This window comes from Bos mutus, chromosome X (genome assembly GCF_027580195.1).
Source record: "Bos mutus isolate GX-2022 chromosome X, NWIPB_WYAK_1.1, whole genome shotgun sequence".
Lineage (NCBI taxonomy): Eukaryota > Metazoa > Chordata > Mammalia > Artiodactyla > Bovidae > Bos > Bos mutus.
This window is the reverse complement of record NC_091646.1, coordinates 70,228,750-70,250,001: the sequence shown is the minus strand read 5'-3', so window position 1 is coordinate 70,250,001 and position 21,252 is coordinate 70,228,750. Positions and strand designations below refer to the sequence as shown.

The following is a 21,252-nucleotide window of genomic DNA, read 5'->3' as shown; positions in this document are numbered from 1 at the left end:
AGTTTTCTGGTTACAGTGGGAAGACTAATTCAATAGCAGTTACTCTATTGTGCCCAAGAAGGTCTTTAGGTTTACTGTATTTTCTGACATAGAAATTTCATTTTTATGTAGTTATATTTATCAGTCTTTGCTGTTTAGATTTCTGTATAATTGTTTAAAAGACCTTCCCTACTCTGAGATAGCCAACTATATTTTCTTCTAATATGTATAGTATTTAAACATTTACTGATTTTTAAAAATAGAATCTAAGATATAAGGTAAATATCTAACTTATTTTCTCTTCCAAAGAATTAGCCAAAGTGTCCAAGTTGTACTTATGGAATGGTCTGTCCTTTTGTACATTAGTACAAAATGCTACCTTTATCATGTAGTAGATTCTTATATATTCTTTAACCTAGTTTGGAGCTTTCCGTTTTATTTATTTGTTTATCTAATCTGTACTATTATCACCAGATAGTGTCTCTGATTATCATTCAGACTTTATAATTTTAAATTCCTCTGATGTGACTATCTTTCCTCTATTAGCCTAAATAAACTCTAGGATCATTTTTGTTAAATTCTAACTTGTCAGTGACAGATAATTTTGAAATCTTATTTTAATTTATGGATTAATTTGAAGACAATGTGTATCTTTGTAATATGTTTCTCCATCTAGAAGCTCATGTTTCTTCATTTATTCGCATGTTCTTTTACCTTTGTCAATAAAGACTTTTAGGTTATGTTGTATAATTTCTAGGCATCTTTTGTTTATTTCTATATATTTTATAGTTTTTATTGCTATTGAGCATCTACTTTTTTTGTTGTTGAGTTTATTCCTGGCTAATTTAAAAGTTTTGCTACTGTTGTACATGTGCTCCCCTCCTGCAAAGTGGTTATTAAATCTAAAGGTTTCAATCAGTTTGAAGAATAGTATTGTTAACAGGTTAATATAATGCTTAAAGTATTTTTGTATACTAGTTTCTAAGTCTGTAAGTTTGGCCATTAATAAATATTAAGGTTCTTTTTTTCTGTTAATAACTTTCCTTGAATTGGGGCCAAGGTATAAGTATTCCTACGTAGAGGTTGAGTCTCACATCATTAAAGAGAATAAAATCTCTTTTGATATCACTTCAGCCCCTTGCTGCCATCCATTCTTTTCATAGCTGACTTTTTGTTTTTATTGTGGTAAAATATACATGAAATAAAAATTTACCTTTTCAACCATTTTTAAGTTTACAGTTCACTGGCATTAAGTACATTCATAATGTTGTGCAGCCATCACCACTATCGGTTCCCAGAACCATTTCTTTATCCCAAACAGAAACTCAGTATCCCCATTCTCCCATTCCCCCAGTTCTTAGTAAACTCTATTCTACTTTCTTTCAATGAATTTGCCTCTTCTAGGTACCTCATATGAGTAGACTCATACAATAAATAGAATATTTGTCCTTTTGTATCTGGCTTTTATTTCACTTTGCATAATGCTTCCAAGGTTCAACCATCCATGTTGTAGCATGGGTCAGAATTTCTTTTTTCTTTTTTAATGAACATGTAATGTGTCTCTCCTATTCTTTACCTGCCATTCATGTCTCACTCAGCTTTAATCTAGTTTCTACCCTGCCAAGCATACCAAATGAACAGGATCACATAATTGCCAGGTATAGTGGGCACTTTTCAGTCCTTATCTTTACCTCACCCCACTCTTTGACATCATTGAGCATTTCTTCCTTGAAATTATAGTATGATTGGCTTCATGACAACTTTCAGCTCTTACTTGCCTCTTACCTCTTAGACCATTACTTTTCAGTCTCCTTTACTGAATGTTATTCTGCCTGTTACTACAAGTTTAACCACCACCTCTTTCTGATGACTCTCAACTCTATTCTGGGCAAAGATCTATATATATCCCAACCACCTGCTGAACATTCCCTCTTGGATGTCCCAGTGGAACTTGAAACATGCTTCAATCTGAATATTCTACTATCCTTCTCTATTCCAACTTTCTCCCTCTGTCCTTTACTTGACTCACTCCTTTACTGTTTCCAGTCTGGATTTAATGGGTTACTAGCATCTTGCTGGGAGAAATATCAATAACCTCAGATATGCAGATGACACCACCCTTACGGCAGAAAGTGAAGAGGAACTAAAAAGCCTCTTGATGAAAGTGAAAGAGGAGAGTGACAAAGTTGGCTTAAAGCTCAACATTCAGAAAACTAAGATCATGGCATCTGGTCCCATCACTTCATGGCAAATGGATGGGGAAACAATGGAAACATTGGCTGACTTTATTTTTCTGGGCTCCAAAATCACTGCAGATGGTGACTGCAGCCATGAAATTAAAAGACCCTTGCTCCTTGGAAGTAAAGTTATGACCAACCTAGACAGCATATTAAAAAGCAGAGCGATTACTTTGCCAACAAAGGTCCATCTAGTCGAGGCTGTGGTTTTTCCAGTGGTCGTGTATGAATGCGAGAGTTGGACTATAAAGAAAGCTGAGCGCCGAAGAATTGATGCTTTTGAACTGTGGTGTTGGAGAAGACTCTTGAGAGTCCCTTGGACTGCAAGGACATCCAACCAGTCCATTCTAAAGGAGATCAGTCCTAGGTGTTCATTGGAAGGACTGATGCTAAAGCTGAAACTCCAATACTTTGGCCACCTCATGCGAAGAGTTGACTCATTGGAAAAGACTCTGATGCTGGGAGAGATTGTGGGCAGGAGGAGAAGAGGATGACAGAGGATGAGATGGCTGGATGGCGTCACCGACCGATGGACATGAGTTTGGGTGAGTTGGTGATCACAGGGAAGCCTGGCGTGCTGCAGTCCATGGGGTTGCAAAGAGTCAGACACGACTGAGCGACTGAACTGAGCATCACTGAGTAGCAGCTGGAAACCTCACAGTTATTTTTGATTCTTCCTGTTGAATAAATCCCTGACTTCCAGCATATCACTAAAACCCTCATTATATTTTGCCTAAATTATTACAATAAATAGTCACCTGGCCAATATCCCAGCCTAGACTTCTCACCTATCATTTGCATTTTTGTCAGATAGACCTCTTTAATTGGAGAGGGAAATGGCAACCCACTCCAGTATTCTTGCCTGGAAAATCCCATGGACAGAGGAGCCTGGTGGATGGTCCATGGGGTCATGAAGAGCTGGAATGACTGAGCGACTAAACAACAGACTTCTTTAATAATTCATACTTCTTATAAAAAAAGTCAAATGATAGAGAAATAGATAGAATTAAATATTAACACTTCCGGAGACACTGCTTTGGGAAAGATCCCTAGTGTTCTTACTTGCTGCAAGTAATAAATCTTTCCTTCTCCTGAAAAAGAAGAGAAAAGCTTCTTTCTACCCGCACACTCCTATTTCTATGGTTTTATTCCCTAGAGGTAACAGTTTGGTGTATATCCTTTTATACTTTTTTCTGTACTTGACTCAAAACATGGTAAATAATTACACATTAGTTTTTAACTTTTTGTCTTTTTTTTTCTTTTGGCAACAGTGGACATTTTTATAGATAATTATTCTGTAATTTGCTCTCTTTGTTCATGAATATATCCTGATCCTCTTTTTTTAAGCTTCTATTTTGAAATAATTTTAGACTCAAGAAATTACAAAAATAGTCTATAGAGACCTGTATACCCTTTATGTACCTTCCTCCAGTGGCAACATCTTAGATAGCTGTGGTTCAATATCAAAATCAGGAAATTGATGCATTATCATTAACTAGATTACAGACCTTATTCAGTTTGCACCTTGAAAAAAATCTATATTCATCTGTGCATGTGTATTTTTTATGCAGTTTTATGCCATCACCTAACCACCACAATCAAGGTTTAGAACTGGTCTGTCATCACAGAAGAACTCCCTGATGATACCTTTTGTATTCCTGTCCCTCCACGTGCACACACCTTTCTCCTTGTTCCCTGGCAACCACCTAGCTGTTCTCCATCTCTGTACTTTTGATACTTGAGCATCTTATACAAAGAATAGTACAATATTTTTGAGATTGACTTTTTTTTCACTAAGCATAATTCTCGAGATCAATTCAATTTATTGTATGTGTCAGTAGTTCATGTTTTAAGTTGTTGAGTAGTGTTCATCGTACCAGAAGTTTGTTCAGCCGTTCAGTCATTGAAAGATACTCAGTTCTCCAATATTTTGCCATTGTGAATAAAGCTGGTATGAACATTCGTGTATAAGATTTTGTATGAATGTAAATTGTCCTTTCTCTGAGATAAATGCCCAAGAATGAGGTGGTAGATATATGTGTAGTTCCGTGAGAAACTGCTATACTCTTTTCCAGAATGCCTGTACCATTTTGCATTTTCTCCAGCAATGAACTAATCATACAGTTTCTCTGCAGTATTAGTATTACCACTATTTAAATAAATTGTATCTGTTCATCTTTTTCATTGTGTTTTTACTTTGCATTCCCCTAATGGCTATTGATATTAAATATCTTTTCATGTGCATATTTACCACCCATGTATTTTCTTCAGTGAAGTGTCTGTTTCTTTGCCCCAGGTTTTTTTTTTTTGGCTGTACTGGGTCTTTGTTGCTGCTCAGGCTTTTCTCCAGTGATGGCGAGTGGGGGCCACTGTCTAGTTGTGGTGTGCAGGCTTCTCATTGTGGTGGCTTCTCTTGTGGAGCACAGGCTCTGGAGTGTGTGGGCTTCTTTAGTTTCAGCACGTGGGCTCAGTAGTTATGGTGTATTGGCTTAGTTGCTCCACTGCATGTGAGATCTTCTGGGACTTGGGATCAAACACATGTCTCCTGCATTGGCAGGTGGATTCTTTACCACTGAGCCACAAGAGAAGTCCTGCCCCAGTTTTAATTGCATTGTTTTCTTATGATTAATGAGTTTTAAGGTTTCTTTATGTATTCTAGGTATGCTTCCTTTATTAGATATGTGATTTACAAAGAATTTTTCTAGTCTGTATCTTTTCAGTCTTTGGACAGTATTTTTGGGAGAACAGAAATGCTTAATTTTGGTGAAATCCAATTTATCAGGTCTTTCTTTTTGCATTGTACTCTTGGTACGTCTCTAAGGAGTTGTTGCTTTACCCAGGATCACAAAGGTTTTGTCTTATATTTTCTTTTTTAAAAAAATTTTATTATTTATTTACTTATTTATTTCTGGCTCTGCTAGGTCTTCATTGCTGTGCAAGCTTTTCTCTAGTTGTGGCTAGTGGGGGCAGCTCTCTAGTTGCAGTGTGCAAGCTTCTCATTGCGGTGGCTTCTCTTGTTGCAGAGCAAAAGGCTCTGGGGCTCTTGGGCTTCAGTAGTTGCAGCACATGGGCTCTGTAGTTGGGGTTCCCAGACTCGAGAGCACAGGCTCAGTAGTTGCGGTACATGGGCTTAGCTGCTCTGCAGCATGTGGGATCTTCCCAGATTGGGGATCGAACCCGTGTCTCCTGCATTGGCAGGTGGATTATTTACCTCTGAGCCACCAGGAAAGCCCTTTTATATTTTCTTTTCTAAAAGTTTATAGTTTTAGTGTTGTACATTTAAATCCATGATCCATTTTGAATTTATATACAATATGAGATTTAGCTTGAGGTTTGTTTTCTTTTTGCCAATGGATGTTCTACTGTTCCATTACTGTTTGTTGAGAAGACTATTCTTACTTCAGTAAATTGTTCTGAGCGTCTTTGTGAAAAATCAGCTAAGTGCATGGGTCTGTTTCTGGGTTTATTTTGTTCCACTGACCTATCCCTCTGCATACTGCCGTGATTACTGTAGCTAAGCTACTGTAAGTGTTAACATCAGGTAGAGTGATTCCTCTCACTTTATTCTTTTTATAAATTGTGTTCTTTTGCCTTTCCACATAAATTTTAGAAGTATTTTGTCTATATCTATAAAAAAAAAGTCTTGCTGGAATTTTAATAGGAATTGAGTTAAACCTATAGATCAATTTAGAGAAAATTAACATCTTTACTGATCCTGTCTTATTGTTGGTACATAGAAATCTCTATCATTCTTTTTAATGTATTCCATAGCATGTATATTTGTATCATAATTGATATCCTTGTACATTTGTAGGAAATTTTGATAGATGTTCTAAAATTGTATTCTAAGAGGGTTGTACCTGTTTATAATAAAAATGACAGTGAAGGAGAATGTCTGTTTCCCTACAACCTCTCCAACTCTGGGATTATCAGTGTTTTAAAGTCTTTGCCAAATTGTGTCTGTAAAATTCAAGTATATAACTTAAACTGAAATTTTCCATCATAAAAAGTTACATGCGCATTAAAAAAATCAAACCATATAAAATTGTATAAAGTGAAAAAGAAAAATCTCCCTGTCCTTCCCCTTTACCCATCCTGTTCTCCAGAGTACCATTGGGTTTGGTGTGAAGTATCTGGGCCTTTTTTATACATACCATGTATTTTTTTTTTTTAACAAATGAAAGCATATATTTGGTTATACAGTTTTCACCTGACATTGTTATGGACAATTTTTCATTCATCTAAGTATGTGATATTGTTTAAGTAAATTCTGTTTCTATATGACTCAAAAAGGCAAAAGAATGAACTGTATAGCATTATGAATGCTTCAGAAAAAAATTGAATTTCTACTTTGTTTTAAAACTGCTATGGCTACTGATTATGGATAACAGTATGGAGATTCCTTAAAAACTAAAAATAAACCTGTTTGCAAAGCAGAAATAGAAACACAGACTTAGAGAACAAACATGGATACCAGAGAGGAATGGGGGGAAGGGCGAGGTGGGATGAATTGGGAGATTGGGATTGACATATATATAGTATTGATGCTATGTATAAAATAACTAATGAGAACCTGTATAGCACAGGGAATTCTACTCAATGTTCAGTGGTGACCTTAAATGGGAAGGAAATACAAAAAAGAGGACATATATGTATACATATAGCTGATTCATTTTGTTGTACAGCAGAAACTAACACAACATTGTAAAGCAGCTATACTCCAATAAAATTTTTTTTTAAAAAAAAGAAAAAATAAATAAGAATAGAGTTACCATATGATCCAGCAGTTGTACTCCTAGGCATTTGTCTGGAAAAGGTGAAAACTCTAATTCAAAAAGATATATGCACCCCAGTGTTTATAGTAGCACTGTTTACAACAGCCAAGATATGGAAGCAACCGAAATGTCCATCAACAGATGAATGAATAAAAAAAGAATGCACACACACACGCACAATGGAATATCACTCAACCATAAAAAAGAATCTTATGATACTACTTTATGTGAAATCTAAAGTGATACAAAAGAACTTATTTACAAAATAGAATAGACTCACAGACATAGAAAACAAACTTACAGGGCTTCCCTGGTAGCCCAATGGTTAAGAATCAGCCTGCCAATGCAGGGCACACGAGTTCAATCCCTGGTCCAGGAAGATCCTACATGCCATGGGGCAACTAAGCCTGTGCACCACAACTACCGAGGCTGCATGCTCTGGACCCTGTGCTCTGCAATAAAGAACCCACCACAACGAGAAGCCCATGCACCATGAATAGAGAAAGCCTCTCGCAGCAGCAAAGACTCAGTGCAGTCAATAAATAAATAAAACATTGAATAAAGAAAACAAACTTACAATTACCAACGGGGAAAGGTGGAAGAAGGGTAAATTAGGTGTTTGAAATTGATACACATTGCTATATGTAAAATAGCTAAATATCGGAAACTATTAATATATTCAATATCTTATAAAAACCAATAATGAAAAAGAACCTGAAAAAGAATGTATATAAATAAATGAATCACTTTGCTGTATACCTAAAACTATCACAATGCTGTAAATCAACTATACTTCAATTAAACAAATACTGTGGCTTCTACTATGTATAAAAAAGGTACAAGGATATATTGTATAGCACAGGGAATATTAGCCAGTATTTTATAACTAAAGGGAATATAATGTATAAAAATTTTGAATTACTATGTTGTACACTTGAAACTGATATAAATCAACTATGCCTCAATAAAAAATATGTGAGTGTCTATATGTATATTAAATCTGGCACTGATTTTTTTAAAGCTTTCTACTGCTACTGAGATTTTATTTTTTAATTTTAATGCTATTTTTTCTCTGAAACCTTTTAGATAGCATTAATACTTGTTTGCTGTCTCACTACTAGAACTACAAAGCTTGTAGCTTTCCTTTCTTCTCCTGACATTACTAAAGAGCGAAATTAACTTAGAAATGAAAAAAGGAATTTTCTTTGATTTTAGTAAAGTATCAACTTTCCAAAGCTGTCACTGAAATTATCACTATTTAGGGATATTTGAATTTGAATTACATATGATTCTGTAGGCCACTGCCAGTCCTTATGAATGAGGCAAAGTATAAATATAAATATATTTTTTTTACATTTGCAGCTGCTTTGCCATGATTTACTAAATAAGGAGAGAAGAAAAACAAAAATTTTCATTTTTGCAAACAAAAACATTTCTTTTTTGCAAATGGGTCACTTGTTCTCTTGTAAGGCACAGTGGTAATTCATAGACAGCCTTATCTTTCATATTCATTTTCATGCCATTCCAGAAATTATTCTAAATTCTGATTTTCTGTATAGTAATTCTTTAGGGACTGGGAAATTGAAACTTAGTTTCTATTTACTCTCTTCTCCCCCACAATAGCCCCAGCTTCTTTATTATTCCCACAGAGGCCTTGTTGTCTGTGTATGTCTTTTCACTGGATGACTCTTTTCTTCCTTAGCTGTGAAACCTAAAGCTGATCATCCTACTTTTAGTAAGCACCTGATTACTGCAGAATATAGAGCACAATTTTTAGTTTTATGGAGGTGGTTATGGACCCCTTTGAGAATCTGATGGAAAAGCGTGGATCTTCTACTCAAAAAAATACATATTACATACAAAATTCTGTTTGCAGTTTCAGGGGGTTCATGGATCTCTCATTACCACCCCATTCAAGAATTTCTGGTATAGGTATAGATATCTGGGTATTTTTATCCTTTTTCAGTGGTGTTAACAGTGGTTTGCCAACTCCGCCACCATCTTTCATCAAAAATACTTCAGTGCTGTGGAGCTCTGCTCAATGTTACGTGGCAGCTTGGATGGGAGGGAAGTTTGGGGGAGAATGGATACATGTATATGTATGACTGGGTCCCTTCAGTGTTCACCTGAAACTATCACAATATTGCTAATTGGCTATACACCAATACAAAATAAAAGGTTACAATAAAAGGATACCAAAAAAAACACATTAAAAAAATACTTCAGTGTTACTTTTCATATATGTAGAGTTAAGTAGCTGAAACACTTGTAACTCCTGAGAGCATGGACTGTCAAAAACTGAGAACAGACACAGCTAGTAATCAAAACACATAGAGAATTGTATTTGCTATATAAATAAGTATATTTTTTATATTCTGGAGTATTATTAGTGGATATTTCTTTAGAGTTATGTGTTGCAAAGAAAATGGGGAATGAAGACACATCTTTTTAAAAATATTATTATTATTATTTTACTTTACAATATTGTATTGGTAAAATGGTTTAAGGGAGAAAACTTTGCAAATGTATAAAATTAATTTTCCCCTGCATTATAAATGAGAAGATTGAGATATTGAAAGGGTTGGTTTATGTTTCAGTTTCAGAACTGAAGAGCTGAATTCTTAATCTGTAGGCTGGAATTTTAGCGATGAGTCAGGTTCTTGTAGGTGTATGAGCCAGGATACTGCCATAAGCTGCTGATGTACTTGCTCAGTAAAGGAAGACTGTGACTTGTATGCAGCCTATTTTCTCTAGCATCATGCATTTCTAATCAGCATGAAACCTTATATGATAACTTTTGCCGTCTGTCTCCATCAGTACTTTGAGGACCAACCTCCTGGTGGCTTTAGGAGATTAGAACTCAGAAACTTCAGCTGTGGACGCCTATCTCTCAAAACTGTTCCTGACTGTGAGCCAGCTCTGGCTGTCTTTATGTCCTGAATATCTTTTAGTTGACTTAAGTTTTCCTTCTGGTTTGGCCCTGGCAGCTTGTGTGAGGACACAACTTTATTTTACATCTTTTATGAAGAATAGATGGACCTTTGCTTGTGAAAAATTTAATCTGAAATGAACTTATTTGTTTGTATAAAAAGTATAAAGTGTTAGTCGCTCAGTCATGTCCAGCTCTTTGCAACTCTGTGAACTGTAGCCCACCATGCACTTCTGTCCATGGGATTCTCCAGGCAAGAATACTGGAGTGGGTTGCCATTTCATTCTCCAGGGGATCTTCCCAATCCAGGGATCGAACCTGGGTCTTCCTCATTGCAAGCATATTCTTTACCAGCTGAGCCACCAGGGAAGAATAGCTTAATAACAATACTCAGAGTAGTTATGTAGTTATGGCACAAAAATGTCACATGGGGTATATTTTTTATACTTTACATCCTGATAAATAGTAGGTTTAATTCAAGGATCACCTCCTCTATGAAGCCTTTCCTAATTCTTCTTTCCCTCTTCCATCCCAGCATCGGTCACTTCCTCCTCTATGCCTCTACTAAACCCTCTTATGTATTTTTTCACTGCGTTGTATCACCTCATTTGTTTATAGTCTGTCTCACTGGGCTCCCTGGTAGCTCAGACAGTAAAGAATCTGTCTTCATTTCAGGAGACCTGGGTTTGATCCCTGGCTTGGGAAGATCTCCTGGAGAATTCCATTGATAGAGGAGCCTGGCAGGGTGACAGTCCATGGGGTTGCAAAGAGTTGGACACGACTGAGTGACTAACACATACACTGTGCTAAGACCATAAGCTTCTTGAGGATATCGTCTGTATCTTACTCATGTCTGTGTATTATGCCTGGCACCTAGAGGTACTCAAAAATATTTTACAAATGAGGAGGTGAATAATTAGTATATTAAAGAATATTATAAAGCACTTAACAACTCAGTTAAGTTGGGAATAACAACTCAGATGCTTTCAGGCTCCAGGCATAAACAAGCAGACCTGGTAGGAACTGTGTGAAACACATGCCTTATCTAAAAGGGGCAGATGCTACTCAGATCCAGCCCATTGGTGCTTCACGAGAATGCTGACCGTGTGTTGCCACCTTTTAATTTTTTGAGAGAAGCCAGACATTTGGGTTTTTATATGAAATCTCTTGATTGATAAATGTTGCCAACTAATTAAGCTCTTTTTAAGCTTTTAATTGAGGTGTAATTTACATACAGAAGTGTATGAGTACACAGCTCAATCCATTTTCACAGACTGAAGTGATTTTTAAATTGAAGTATAATTGACCTACAACAATATATTATATATATGTATATATATAGACACATATATATTACGCTGTATATAACATATATATAACTATATATATATATATATATATATATATATAATATATACATACAGTTCCAGGTATATAATACAATAATTTGGTATTTCTTCACATCACAAACTGATCACCACCTGAACTGATTTTTGTGAGCCAAATAAAACTGATTGACCTGCAAGCCACCAATTTACAACTTATAACAAAATCTATATGGGGAACTGTGTAGTTTGGTTAAGAATCACCCAATAGGTTAACTATCTTAAAGAGACACATCTGTCAAATGCAGTGTGTGGACCTTATTTGGATTATAATTCCCCCCCAAAAAAAATCAAATGTAAAAGAGCATTTATAAAACAATTGGGGAAATGTGAATGTTGACTGGCCATTTAATAATATTAAAGAATTATTGTTAGCTACCTTAGGTGTAATATGGTTTTTTTTTAATTAAAAAAAATTTTATTTATTTATTTGGCTGCACTGGGTCTTAGTTGTGGCATGCAGGCTCTTTGTTGCAGCACGTGGGTCTAGTTCCCCGACCAGGGATCAAACCCAGGCCCCATGCTTTGGGAACATGGAGTCTTAGCCGCTGGACCACCAGGGAAATCCTCAGTAGTTGTTTTTTTTAATAGTTGTTACTGTGTTTTATTTTTTAGAGCAGTTAGAGCAAAATTGAACAGAAGGTACAGAGTATTCCCATGAACCCTGTATCCCTACACATGCACAGCCTCCCCTGTTATCCACATCCCCCACTAGAGGGATACATTTGTTGCAACTGATGAATCTACATCATTAGCACCCAAAGTCCATAGTTTGCATTAGAGTTCACTCTGGGTATTGTACATTTTATGGGTTTGACATGTTTAATGACATGTTTAATGACATACCATTATACAGTCGTCCATGTTCATTTCTTTTAAAGAGTCCTTTAAGACACATAGTGAACAATTTATGGATGAAATGCTAGAATTTGCTTCAGAATAATTTGGGAAGAGTGTGAAAGTTGGTGTGTAAATGAAACAGGATTGACCATTTATTGATAATCGTTAAAGATGGGTAAGAGGTACATGGGAGTTCATTATGTTAGTGTCTCTGGTTTTGTATGTGTTTGAAATTTCCCCCCTCCAAAATTAGAGCAAGAGTCCAAGTTAAAGCTGAAGCATGATTTTTTGGACCTAGGACAAGAGGACACCACTGCTGATGACAGAAAGTGCATTTCTGGAGCTGAAGCAATGGCATTCTCTTTTTTCATTTATAGGGCCTGAAAGTCAGTATACTAAGACTGCTCAGGAGATTGTGAACGTCTGTTACCAGACACTGACTGAAGTAAGTGAAAAAGAGGACGTCCCTGTAGGATCTAACTTTTTGGAATCCTTTTGTTCCCTAGGGCTGAGGGAGGCCTTCTCTGCCTATCCTTTTTTAAAATGTAATATCCCACCCCAGCCTTCAACCCACAGTCTGTATTCTTCCCTTCTTTATTTTCTTACCCAGCACTAAATGTTTTTAATAAGCTGTATAATTATTTACTTTATTACCATATGTATCCTTGTATCCTGCCACGAGAATACAAGCTTCATGAAGACAGGGATTTTTTTCACAGGCTGACATCACTTTAGTAAGTTCATCAGAAAGTGGTTTTTATAAACTTATTTTTCTGTGCTCATCTTTTAGCTTTTTAAATTATATTTATCTTTAATTGACTGATGATTACTTTATAATATTGGTTTAATTTCTGCCATACATCAACATGAATTAGCCATAGATGTACATGGTCCCCTCCCTCTTGAACCTCCCTCCCACGAAGACAGGGATTTTTGTTTGCTTCTCAATGTCTAAAACACATGTTGAATGAATTCACTGCTTTTCTTCCTCAGTATGATGAGCATTTGACTCAACTTGAGAAGGATATTTGTACAGCTAAAGAAGCAGCTTTGGAGGAAGCAGAATTAGAAAGCTTGGACCCAATGACCCCAGGGCCTTACACACCTCAGGTAAGTCTGAGGACTAGAAACTTCCTCTTACAGTTTTCTTATTGATTTTGGAAATTGGGAGCATGTTAACAGATGTATTTACTGAGATACCCTTCTTCTCTGTCCTTCCTCTTCATATGCCTTTCGTGTGCTTTCTTGTCTTCTCAAAGGCTAAGGTGAGTGAGGGCCATGGGTCTTGGTAGCCTTGTTGGATCCAAAAGAGACAGGCGTGGGATGTATGAATGGGGTGGGGTCTTAGTCGTTTAGGCAGTATTTAGGAGTACCAGACTCCTGACTACCATGGCCAAAGGCATCCTCTTGAATCCCTGGAGTTCCTTTGTCCCCAGCATTGGGGTTCTGTATATGCTGTGCTAAGTCGCTTTAGTCGTGTCCAACTCTTTGCGAACCTTTGGACTGTAACCCGCCAGGCTCTTCTATCCATGGGATTCTCCAGGCAGGAATACTGGAGTGGGTGGCTATTTCCTCCTCCAGGGGATCTTTCTCACCCAGGTATCGAACCCGCATCTCTACATCTCCTGTGTTGCCAGGCGGTTCTTTACCACTAGCACCACCTGGGAAGCCCCATTAGGGTTCTGTGACATCCCAAGAGTATAGACATGGGCCACATTATTCCCTCTGAATTATCTTAGTGTAGCTCAGACGTCACCCATTTTCCTGGATTGACTTTCTCTCCCTGTAAATGAAGAAGGTAATGTTTATAATGTTCTTAAATTTCCATGTCAAAGACTAGAGAGCAAGATTAATAAGAAATTTTTAGTCTTTCTGATCTGACCCTTGAATATACTGAGAGTATTTCATCTATACTGTACTCTTAGAGGGCCAGCATATTTGAAGACTAGGACTTAACCAGACTATAACTGTTGGAGGCACTGTGGTAAAGTGGAAAATACATGAAGTTTGGTATAAAACAGTCCTGGCTTTGAGTCTTAGCTCTGCTGCTATCTAGCTTTGTGAACTTGGGAAGTTGACCCCTCTAATCCAGTTTCCATTTCTCTAAAATGTACTTTTCAGGATTGTTGTAAACATTAAATGAGGCCATTTGCCTAGCACACAGTAGACATTCAGTAAATGTTTATTTCCTTATGCGTATGAAAGTCATCTACAGGGTTCTCAGAGGTTCTTTCGAATTTAACCAAATATTCTAATACAAGTTTCTCCCAATTCCCACTGGAAAACTTTTTCATTCTGCTCAGGTTTCACTCTGAACTAATAAATGCAGCCTTTGTGATCTTTGTTGGATAATTGCTGTCTGTATCTCATTCATACAGTCTCCCTATCTATCTTTTACTCTCTCTTTTACCCTAAAACCTAGGTCACTGAGGGGCCAAATACAAAGAGCCCTAAGATACTTCCTCCAGGCCCAGAACAAGGAAAAGCTCTAGGAGTATGTGGGCAGATTGGGTCAAGGGGGCTTGGGTGAGTGATGTTCCCCAGGAAGGTCCTATTTGCTAATAGGCCCAACAGCTTCCACAGACCCTTTCTGGTAAGTTAAAGTTTAGCCATCATTCCTCAGGAGAGTCTAACTACTGAGCGGCACATGGTTTGCTCTGGTCTATGACAGCATCAGTCTAGCCCTGTGGTGAGTCCTTCCCCTCCCATACTGTCTCAAAAATAGCTGAGGAAAACCTGGCAACTGTGCTCCCTCCTGAGCAGTAACTGTTTGGTGCAGTTAGAGGATCTCCTGGTAAGAGTAGGGTGTAGGTATTGCCTCTTCATTATTCCAGTTCACTCTCTTATCATTGCCTTCACTCATATATACACATTTAGTAAGCCCAGTTCATTACCTCTGAACCTGAGGAAGATGCATGTGAGTGATTGTCCTTACTTAATATTACTCTCAAACCCAAATGCTATTAAATATTAAAATGTGTGTAAGTTTCCCTGGTGGCTCAGACGGTAAAGCGTCTGTCTGCAATGCGGGAGACCCGGGTTCAATCCCTGGGTTGGGAAGATCTCCTAGAGAAGGCAATGGCACCCTACTCCAGTACTCTTGCCTGGAGAATCCCACGGACAGAGGAGCCTGGTAGGCTACAGTCCACGGGGTCGCAAAGAGTCGGACACGACTGAGCGAGTGCTTTGCCTTTGCCTTTTTAATACAATTTTGTTGTGTAGAAATATGACAGTAATCATACTTTACTGCCACCTCTAAATGGGTGGTAATCAATGTATTTTCACTCAACTATTTCTACCCAGCTTATATTGCACTATACATTCAGCTTGACATGTTCTCTAAAATTGCTTGCTTTATATTTTTCCACATAGTGTTTCATTCCCTAATTTCCTCTTCTTTTGTTCCACAACTACTTTATCTGCACTTGTAATCCTTTTGAATTCAGTTTTTCCTTTCTCCAGAACCCTGTTCCCATTCAGCCTTGTTTGTTTGCTTTAAAAACAAAACCAAGAGCAAAGTAACACATATGTGGGTTCTTTGTTGATAAAAGTACATGTTCATTGTGACAAATTGGGAAACATACAGAATAAATAAATTACTTAAAAATCAAGTCCACCACTGAGAAAGAACCAAACCACTGTGAACATTTTGGTGTGTTTCTTCAAATCTGTAATGTGCGTGTGTGTGCATTTATAACGTGAAATTGGTCATTATTATTTTGTGTCTTGTTTTCACTTCACATTATATTATGAGCATTTTATTTCATTAAATGGTCTTTGAAGACATTTTTAATAACTGTGTGATATTTCTACCCTCAGCCAACTTTTTAGAGAGCCCTTTCCTAAATGAGCAGGCTTTGCTAGCCTGTTAATTTTTAGTCTCTCCTGCCCTCCTTTCCCAGGTGGTGCTAGTGGTTAAGAACCCACCTGTCAATGTAGGAGACACAAGAGACTCGGGTTCAGTCCCTGTATCAGGAAGATCCCCTGGAGGAGGGCATGGCAACCAACTCCAGTATTCTTGCCTGGAGAATCCCTAGGGACAGAGTAGGATCTCAAAGAGTCAAACACGACTGAAGCTACTTTGCACACCCTCCTTTCACTGAATAGTCCATTTGCTAAATCCCTCTTCACTTTAGGAGAAGGAAGAGGGAAGGGAGCTATAATTTTTTGACTGCCAGGCATGGGGTAAGGAGCATGTATACACATCTCTTAATTTTCCCAACAACCATGTGAGGTGGACATTACCATCCATGTTTTAAAGTTGAAACTAAGACTTAGAGACATTAAGTTATTTGTTTAAGTTACTCAGCTAGCAAATGGTGGAGCCAGGACTCAAACCTAGGGCAGTTTACTCCAAAGTCCGTGGTTTTTCACCATGCTATTTTGCCTCATATTATCCTCTAGTGAGCTCATAAGCTATTACCCCTTTCCATGTTCTGGTTGGAATTGACATTTCTTTATCCCATTTTAGATGTCTCTACACCAAAACAGTCAGAATAGCAGTGGTGTGGAGCCCTGGGCCTAAAAGCAATAAGACCACACTTAGAAGAAATTAGGTTATTGACCAGAGAGGCTATTAGGACATAGAATTGTCCCATAGCTTGGATGCTTTTCTGCTTCAGGCTTCTGATCACATACATCGGATGCCTCTTTGATAGAATGAGCAATATTTGTGAGAGCCCCCAAAACTTGCCCATAAAACTGTGTCAAAACTATGTTTTTTTTTTTCCTTAAATGGATTGTTGTGCATGACCTTTTCTTCAGTGAATGCACTAAAGGGGAGTTCTCTGAATTTTTTACTCCCTTTACTAAATAGAAGCTAAGTTGTATGATTTGTGCCACAGCCTCCTGATTTGTATGATACCAACACATCCCTCAGTATGTCTCGAGATGCTTCTGTATTTCAAGATGAGAGCAATATGTCTGTCCTGGATATTCCCACTGCCACTCCAGAAAAGCAGGTGACACAGGTAGGATAGTCTTTTTCTCTTAGTGAGATTGGTAGTATGCTTAGGGGTAGGGGATGGGTGAGTAATGGTGGTGATATATGACATGTGTCAAGGATGATGATCAGACCCCTTGGCCCTGGGAGTGAAAGCCTGGAAATGTGATTTCAAGGTGGGATGGTGGCAGGTCACGTGACTGGCTTGTCTTCTGTCATGATGGGCAGAGTCAGGCACAGCAGAACTTAAGACACAAGTGTGAAAAGTGTGTGAGGCATCAGAGTATCCTGACTGGAAAGACCAGCTGCATTCAGAGACATAGTTCAAAATAATTGCCCTGCTACCTTAACTGTACATGTGTTATCAAAGTTGTTTTTAAAATTAAGCTTTTTAAATTGGCCTTTTCTAGAGGTATCAGCAGATACTCCTGATCTGAAGCCAGAAATCTTATCAGCTGATCTCGGTCAAGGTTCCACTGGCGAGTGCAAAATCCAGGAGGGTTTTTCTGTCCCAAAGAGTCCAACACAAGCTAGGAAAAGCTTGTTTAGAAGGAAGTCTCCTTGTGATGCTATACTAATAACAGACCAAGGACCTTCCTATTCTTTGGGTTTAATTTTTACCCTACCTGTGATTTCCAAAGAATGAATGGGGGAAAATGCACATGCTTTGAGCTGTGTAACAGCCCCCACTAGCTGTGGGGTTGGCCGGGATATCAGGGAGGAGCATCTGTCCTGGGTGAGAGCCCCTGGTTAACTCCTCCTACCGGCATGTCCCTCAATGATGTACTATTTGTGTTCCTTACTCAGATGCACCAGGGCCGAGGTAGGCTGGGCGAGGAAGACTCTGATGTAGATATTGAAGGGTATGATGATGAGGAGGAGGATGGGAAACCTAAGACACCAGCCCCAGTGAGTATGCTTACAGAAAGCTTATGGTTTCATTATACCTTTATATGGTAGGTGCCCCAGAAGTACAGGATAGGCCAAGTCCCCAGGCAATACCATAGGGTCTCTATAGTGAGGCCCAGTATGACTTTAATCCTTGGAACCAGCTGACCAAATCTATCCACCAAAATTATATCTTGTAAGGCAGCAAGGGGGCGGCTGGTGGTGGCTTCTGGTCTCTTAGTTGGTCAGTTAATGGTCTCAACTGGTCTCCTTTAGGAAGGTGAAGATGCAGATGGTGATCTTGCAGATGAAGAGGAAGGAACTGTGCAACAGCCTCAAGCCAGTGTCCTGTATGAGGATTTGCTTATGTCTGAAGGAGAAGATGATGAGGAAGATGCTGGGAGTGATGAAGAAGGAGATAATCCTTTCTCTGGTACATAGCTCATCATAGCACACTCAGGGCTCAGAGGAAGCTCTGGGCCACATATGCTGTTACCAAAAGCTGTTCTTTTATTGAAGTCCCATTAATAGACCTCAAGGTGCTGAGCATTCACTCATAGGATGATTAAATTCATTGGTCTTAGAAGAGGTGAAAAAATACAGCATAGGTAGAAAAAGATGATAGTCAGAAAAGCAATGCCAAAGCAGCAAGTTTGATTTGAATACTTGGATAAAAATGAGAAAGATGTGTTATATGTGGCAAAAGGGAAAGAAAATTAAGAAAAAGAGATGTTTTGTGAATTAATTGCAGTGGTAGGGGAAGAATATAGAAGGAGATGATAGGGGAAAAAAACCAGATTGCACTGAAATGGTTTTTTAATTCATTTTCCAAACTATACATCTTGTCAATGTTGACCCTAGGCAGTCCTCTGAGGTGGAGAGTCCAGGCAAGATACCTGTGTAGATGCATGGGATTAACTAGTTCTGGAAGACTAAGCCAAAGATGTTAATTCTGTCAAGCTTATCTCAGGATTTCTCTTTTCATAGCTATCCAGCTGAGTGAAAGTGGAAGTGACTCGGATGTAGGATCTGGTGGGATAAGACCCAAACAGCCCCGCATGCTTCAAGAAAACACAAGGATGGGCATGGAAAATGAAGAAAGCATGATGTCCTATGAGGGAGACGGTGGGGAGGCTTCTCGTGGTTTGGAGGATAGCAATATCAGGTAATCGATAGCAACATGCTACGTACGGGGGCTGTGGCATCAGTGCTCAGCTATGATGTCAGAGGGCCCAGCATCATATTACTTTCATCCATCAAACGTTGCTTGAGCACCTACTAGGGCCAGGCACTATGCTAGGCCCTTGGGGATACACAAAGGAGCAAGACATATCCTGCCCTTGAGGAGCTCACAGTCTAGTGGAAGAGACTGATACAAAATCATTGCAATACAGTGTGAGAAGAGCTATATAGCATAAGTTTAGTACAAAGTGCCAAGTCACACTGAGGAGGAGGAAGTGTCTCACTCTGCTTGGAGTAATCAGGGAGTATCACAAATGAGGGGACATTTGAACTGGGCCTTACAGGATGAATAGAAGTCTACTAAGTATATAAGTGGCAGCAGGTGAGGAGATTCTTAGAGGTGAAACAGTATGTTCAAAGGCACAGAAATATAGCAAAGAAATTCCAGACCAAAGGGAAGTTGTTGGGAGTTGTGACTCTAGAAGCAGCAAGGGATTATGTTGTTAGAGGACCTTAACTGGCGTGCTAAAACATGTGGATTATGGTTAATGAGAATCATCACTTTAAGGAAAAGAAAGTAACATCAAGTTTATGTGCTAAATAACTCTAGGGCAATGATTGGGCTTCCCTGATAGCTCAGTTGGTAAAGAATTCACCTGCAATGCAGGAGACCCTGGTTCAATTCCTGGGTTCAGAAGATCCGCTGGAGAAGGGATAGGATACCCATTCCACTATTCTTGGGCTTCCCTTGTGGCTCAGTTGGTAAAGAATCCTCCTGCAGTGTGGGAGACCTGGGTTCGATCCCTGGGTTGGAACGATCCCCTGGAGAAGGAAAAGGCTAACCACTCCAGTATTCTGGCCTAGAGAATGCCATGGACTCCATGGGGTCACAAAGAGTCAGACATGACTGAGCAGCCTTCACTTTCACTTTCAGGGCAATAATAAGAAATTCAACTAGGATCTGTTAGGAGTGGAGGAAAGGGAAGGGACATATTTAAGAGCTGTTTAGAGGATAGATCATTTGGATTTAAGAGGTAAGGAGATTAGATACGTAATGAATGGGAATGTCACTGACATAAGAAAGAGGGAAAACAGGTATTAGATGGAGTGGGAAAGGAGGCAAAAAATGAATTTGTCTTTGGATATGTTAAGATACATATGATACATCTAAGCCAAAGGTATCCAGCAAGCCACCAGCAAGCCTGGTGGCTCAGACGGTAAAGAATCCACCTGCAATGAGGGAGACCCGGGGTTCAATCCCTGGGTTGGCAAGAGCCCCTGGAGGAGGGCATGGCAGCCCACTCCAGTATTCTTGCCTGGAGAATGGACAGAGGAGCCTGGCAGGCTACAGTTCATGGAGTCACAAAGAATCAGACGTGACTGAGCGACTAAGCACACATCAGGCAAGCAGTTAAGAGCCTTAATTCATCGAGCAAATATTTGTCACAAATACAAAAGCAACTAGGATGTTATCCCTTCCTTCAGGGAGTTCAGTTTAGTGGGAAGTCTAAAACAGGCAAACAGATGATGATCACAGTGTAACATGAAAAGTGCTGTGATAGGAAACCACAGGATTTTTCTGGGGCTTGGGTAGGAGTGGAGTAGGGGAGCTGGTTAGAGAAACTGAGCTGAATCAGAGTAGGAGTTAGCTAAATGAAGAAGAAAGGGAAAGGCATTCCAGAGACCAAGAAGAGCATATATGAACACACAGAGACATGAAACACTTCTCAAGAATACAAGTAGCTCAGTGTGGTTGGTGCTTTTCATCATGATTGGTGTAATAGAGACAGTTTAAAGAGGTAGGTAAGTAAGGACCAAATCATGAAGGGCCTGAGAATTTGGGGCAGACATTGAATGAGAGTAGTATGATCAGATCTGTATTTTAAAAGATTGCTCTGTACCCCAGAAGAAAGATGGGCAGAAGCCATGAATTAATTCACAGAAGAAATGCAAATGGCCAATAAATTATGAAAACTTAGCTTCCCTAAGAATCAAAGAAATGCAATAAAACAACCAAATGCAATTTTTTTCCTATCAGATGGGCAAAGATTAAAATGAATAATAATGCCCAGTGTTGGAAAAGACATGCGTAAAA

General features: G+C 38.6%; 1 protein-coding gene across 13 annotated transcripts in view; it reads left to right on the top strand.

Annotated features, from left to right (window-relative positions):
- Positions 1–21,252, top strand: part of TAF1 (TATA-box binding protein associated factor 1) — a 114,360-nt gene that overhangs the window by 47,378 nt on the left and 45,730 nt on the right. For 7 of the 13 annotated variants that reach the window (XR_011463277.1, XR_011463276.1, XM_070366125.1 and 4 more), the window contains exons 33-38: positions 12,523–12,590; positions 13,139–13,255; positions 16,990–17,115; positions 17,895–17,996; positions 18,252–18,408; positions 18,963–19,140. Coding sequence is in view for 11 of the 13 variants with exons in the window: in XM_070366125.1 (XP_070222226.1) it covers positions 12,523–12,590; positions 13,139–13,255; positions 16,990–17,115; positions 17,895–17,996; positions 18,252–18,408; positions 18,963–19,140 (748 nt within the window). In the remaining 2 variants the exon portion in view is untranslated. The other 6 variants (XM_070366124.1, XM_070366132.1, XM_070366129.1 and 3 more) reach the window with 5 other exon arrangements.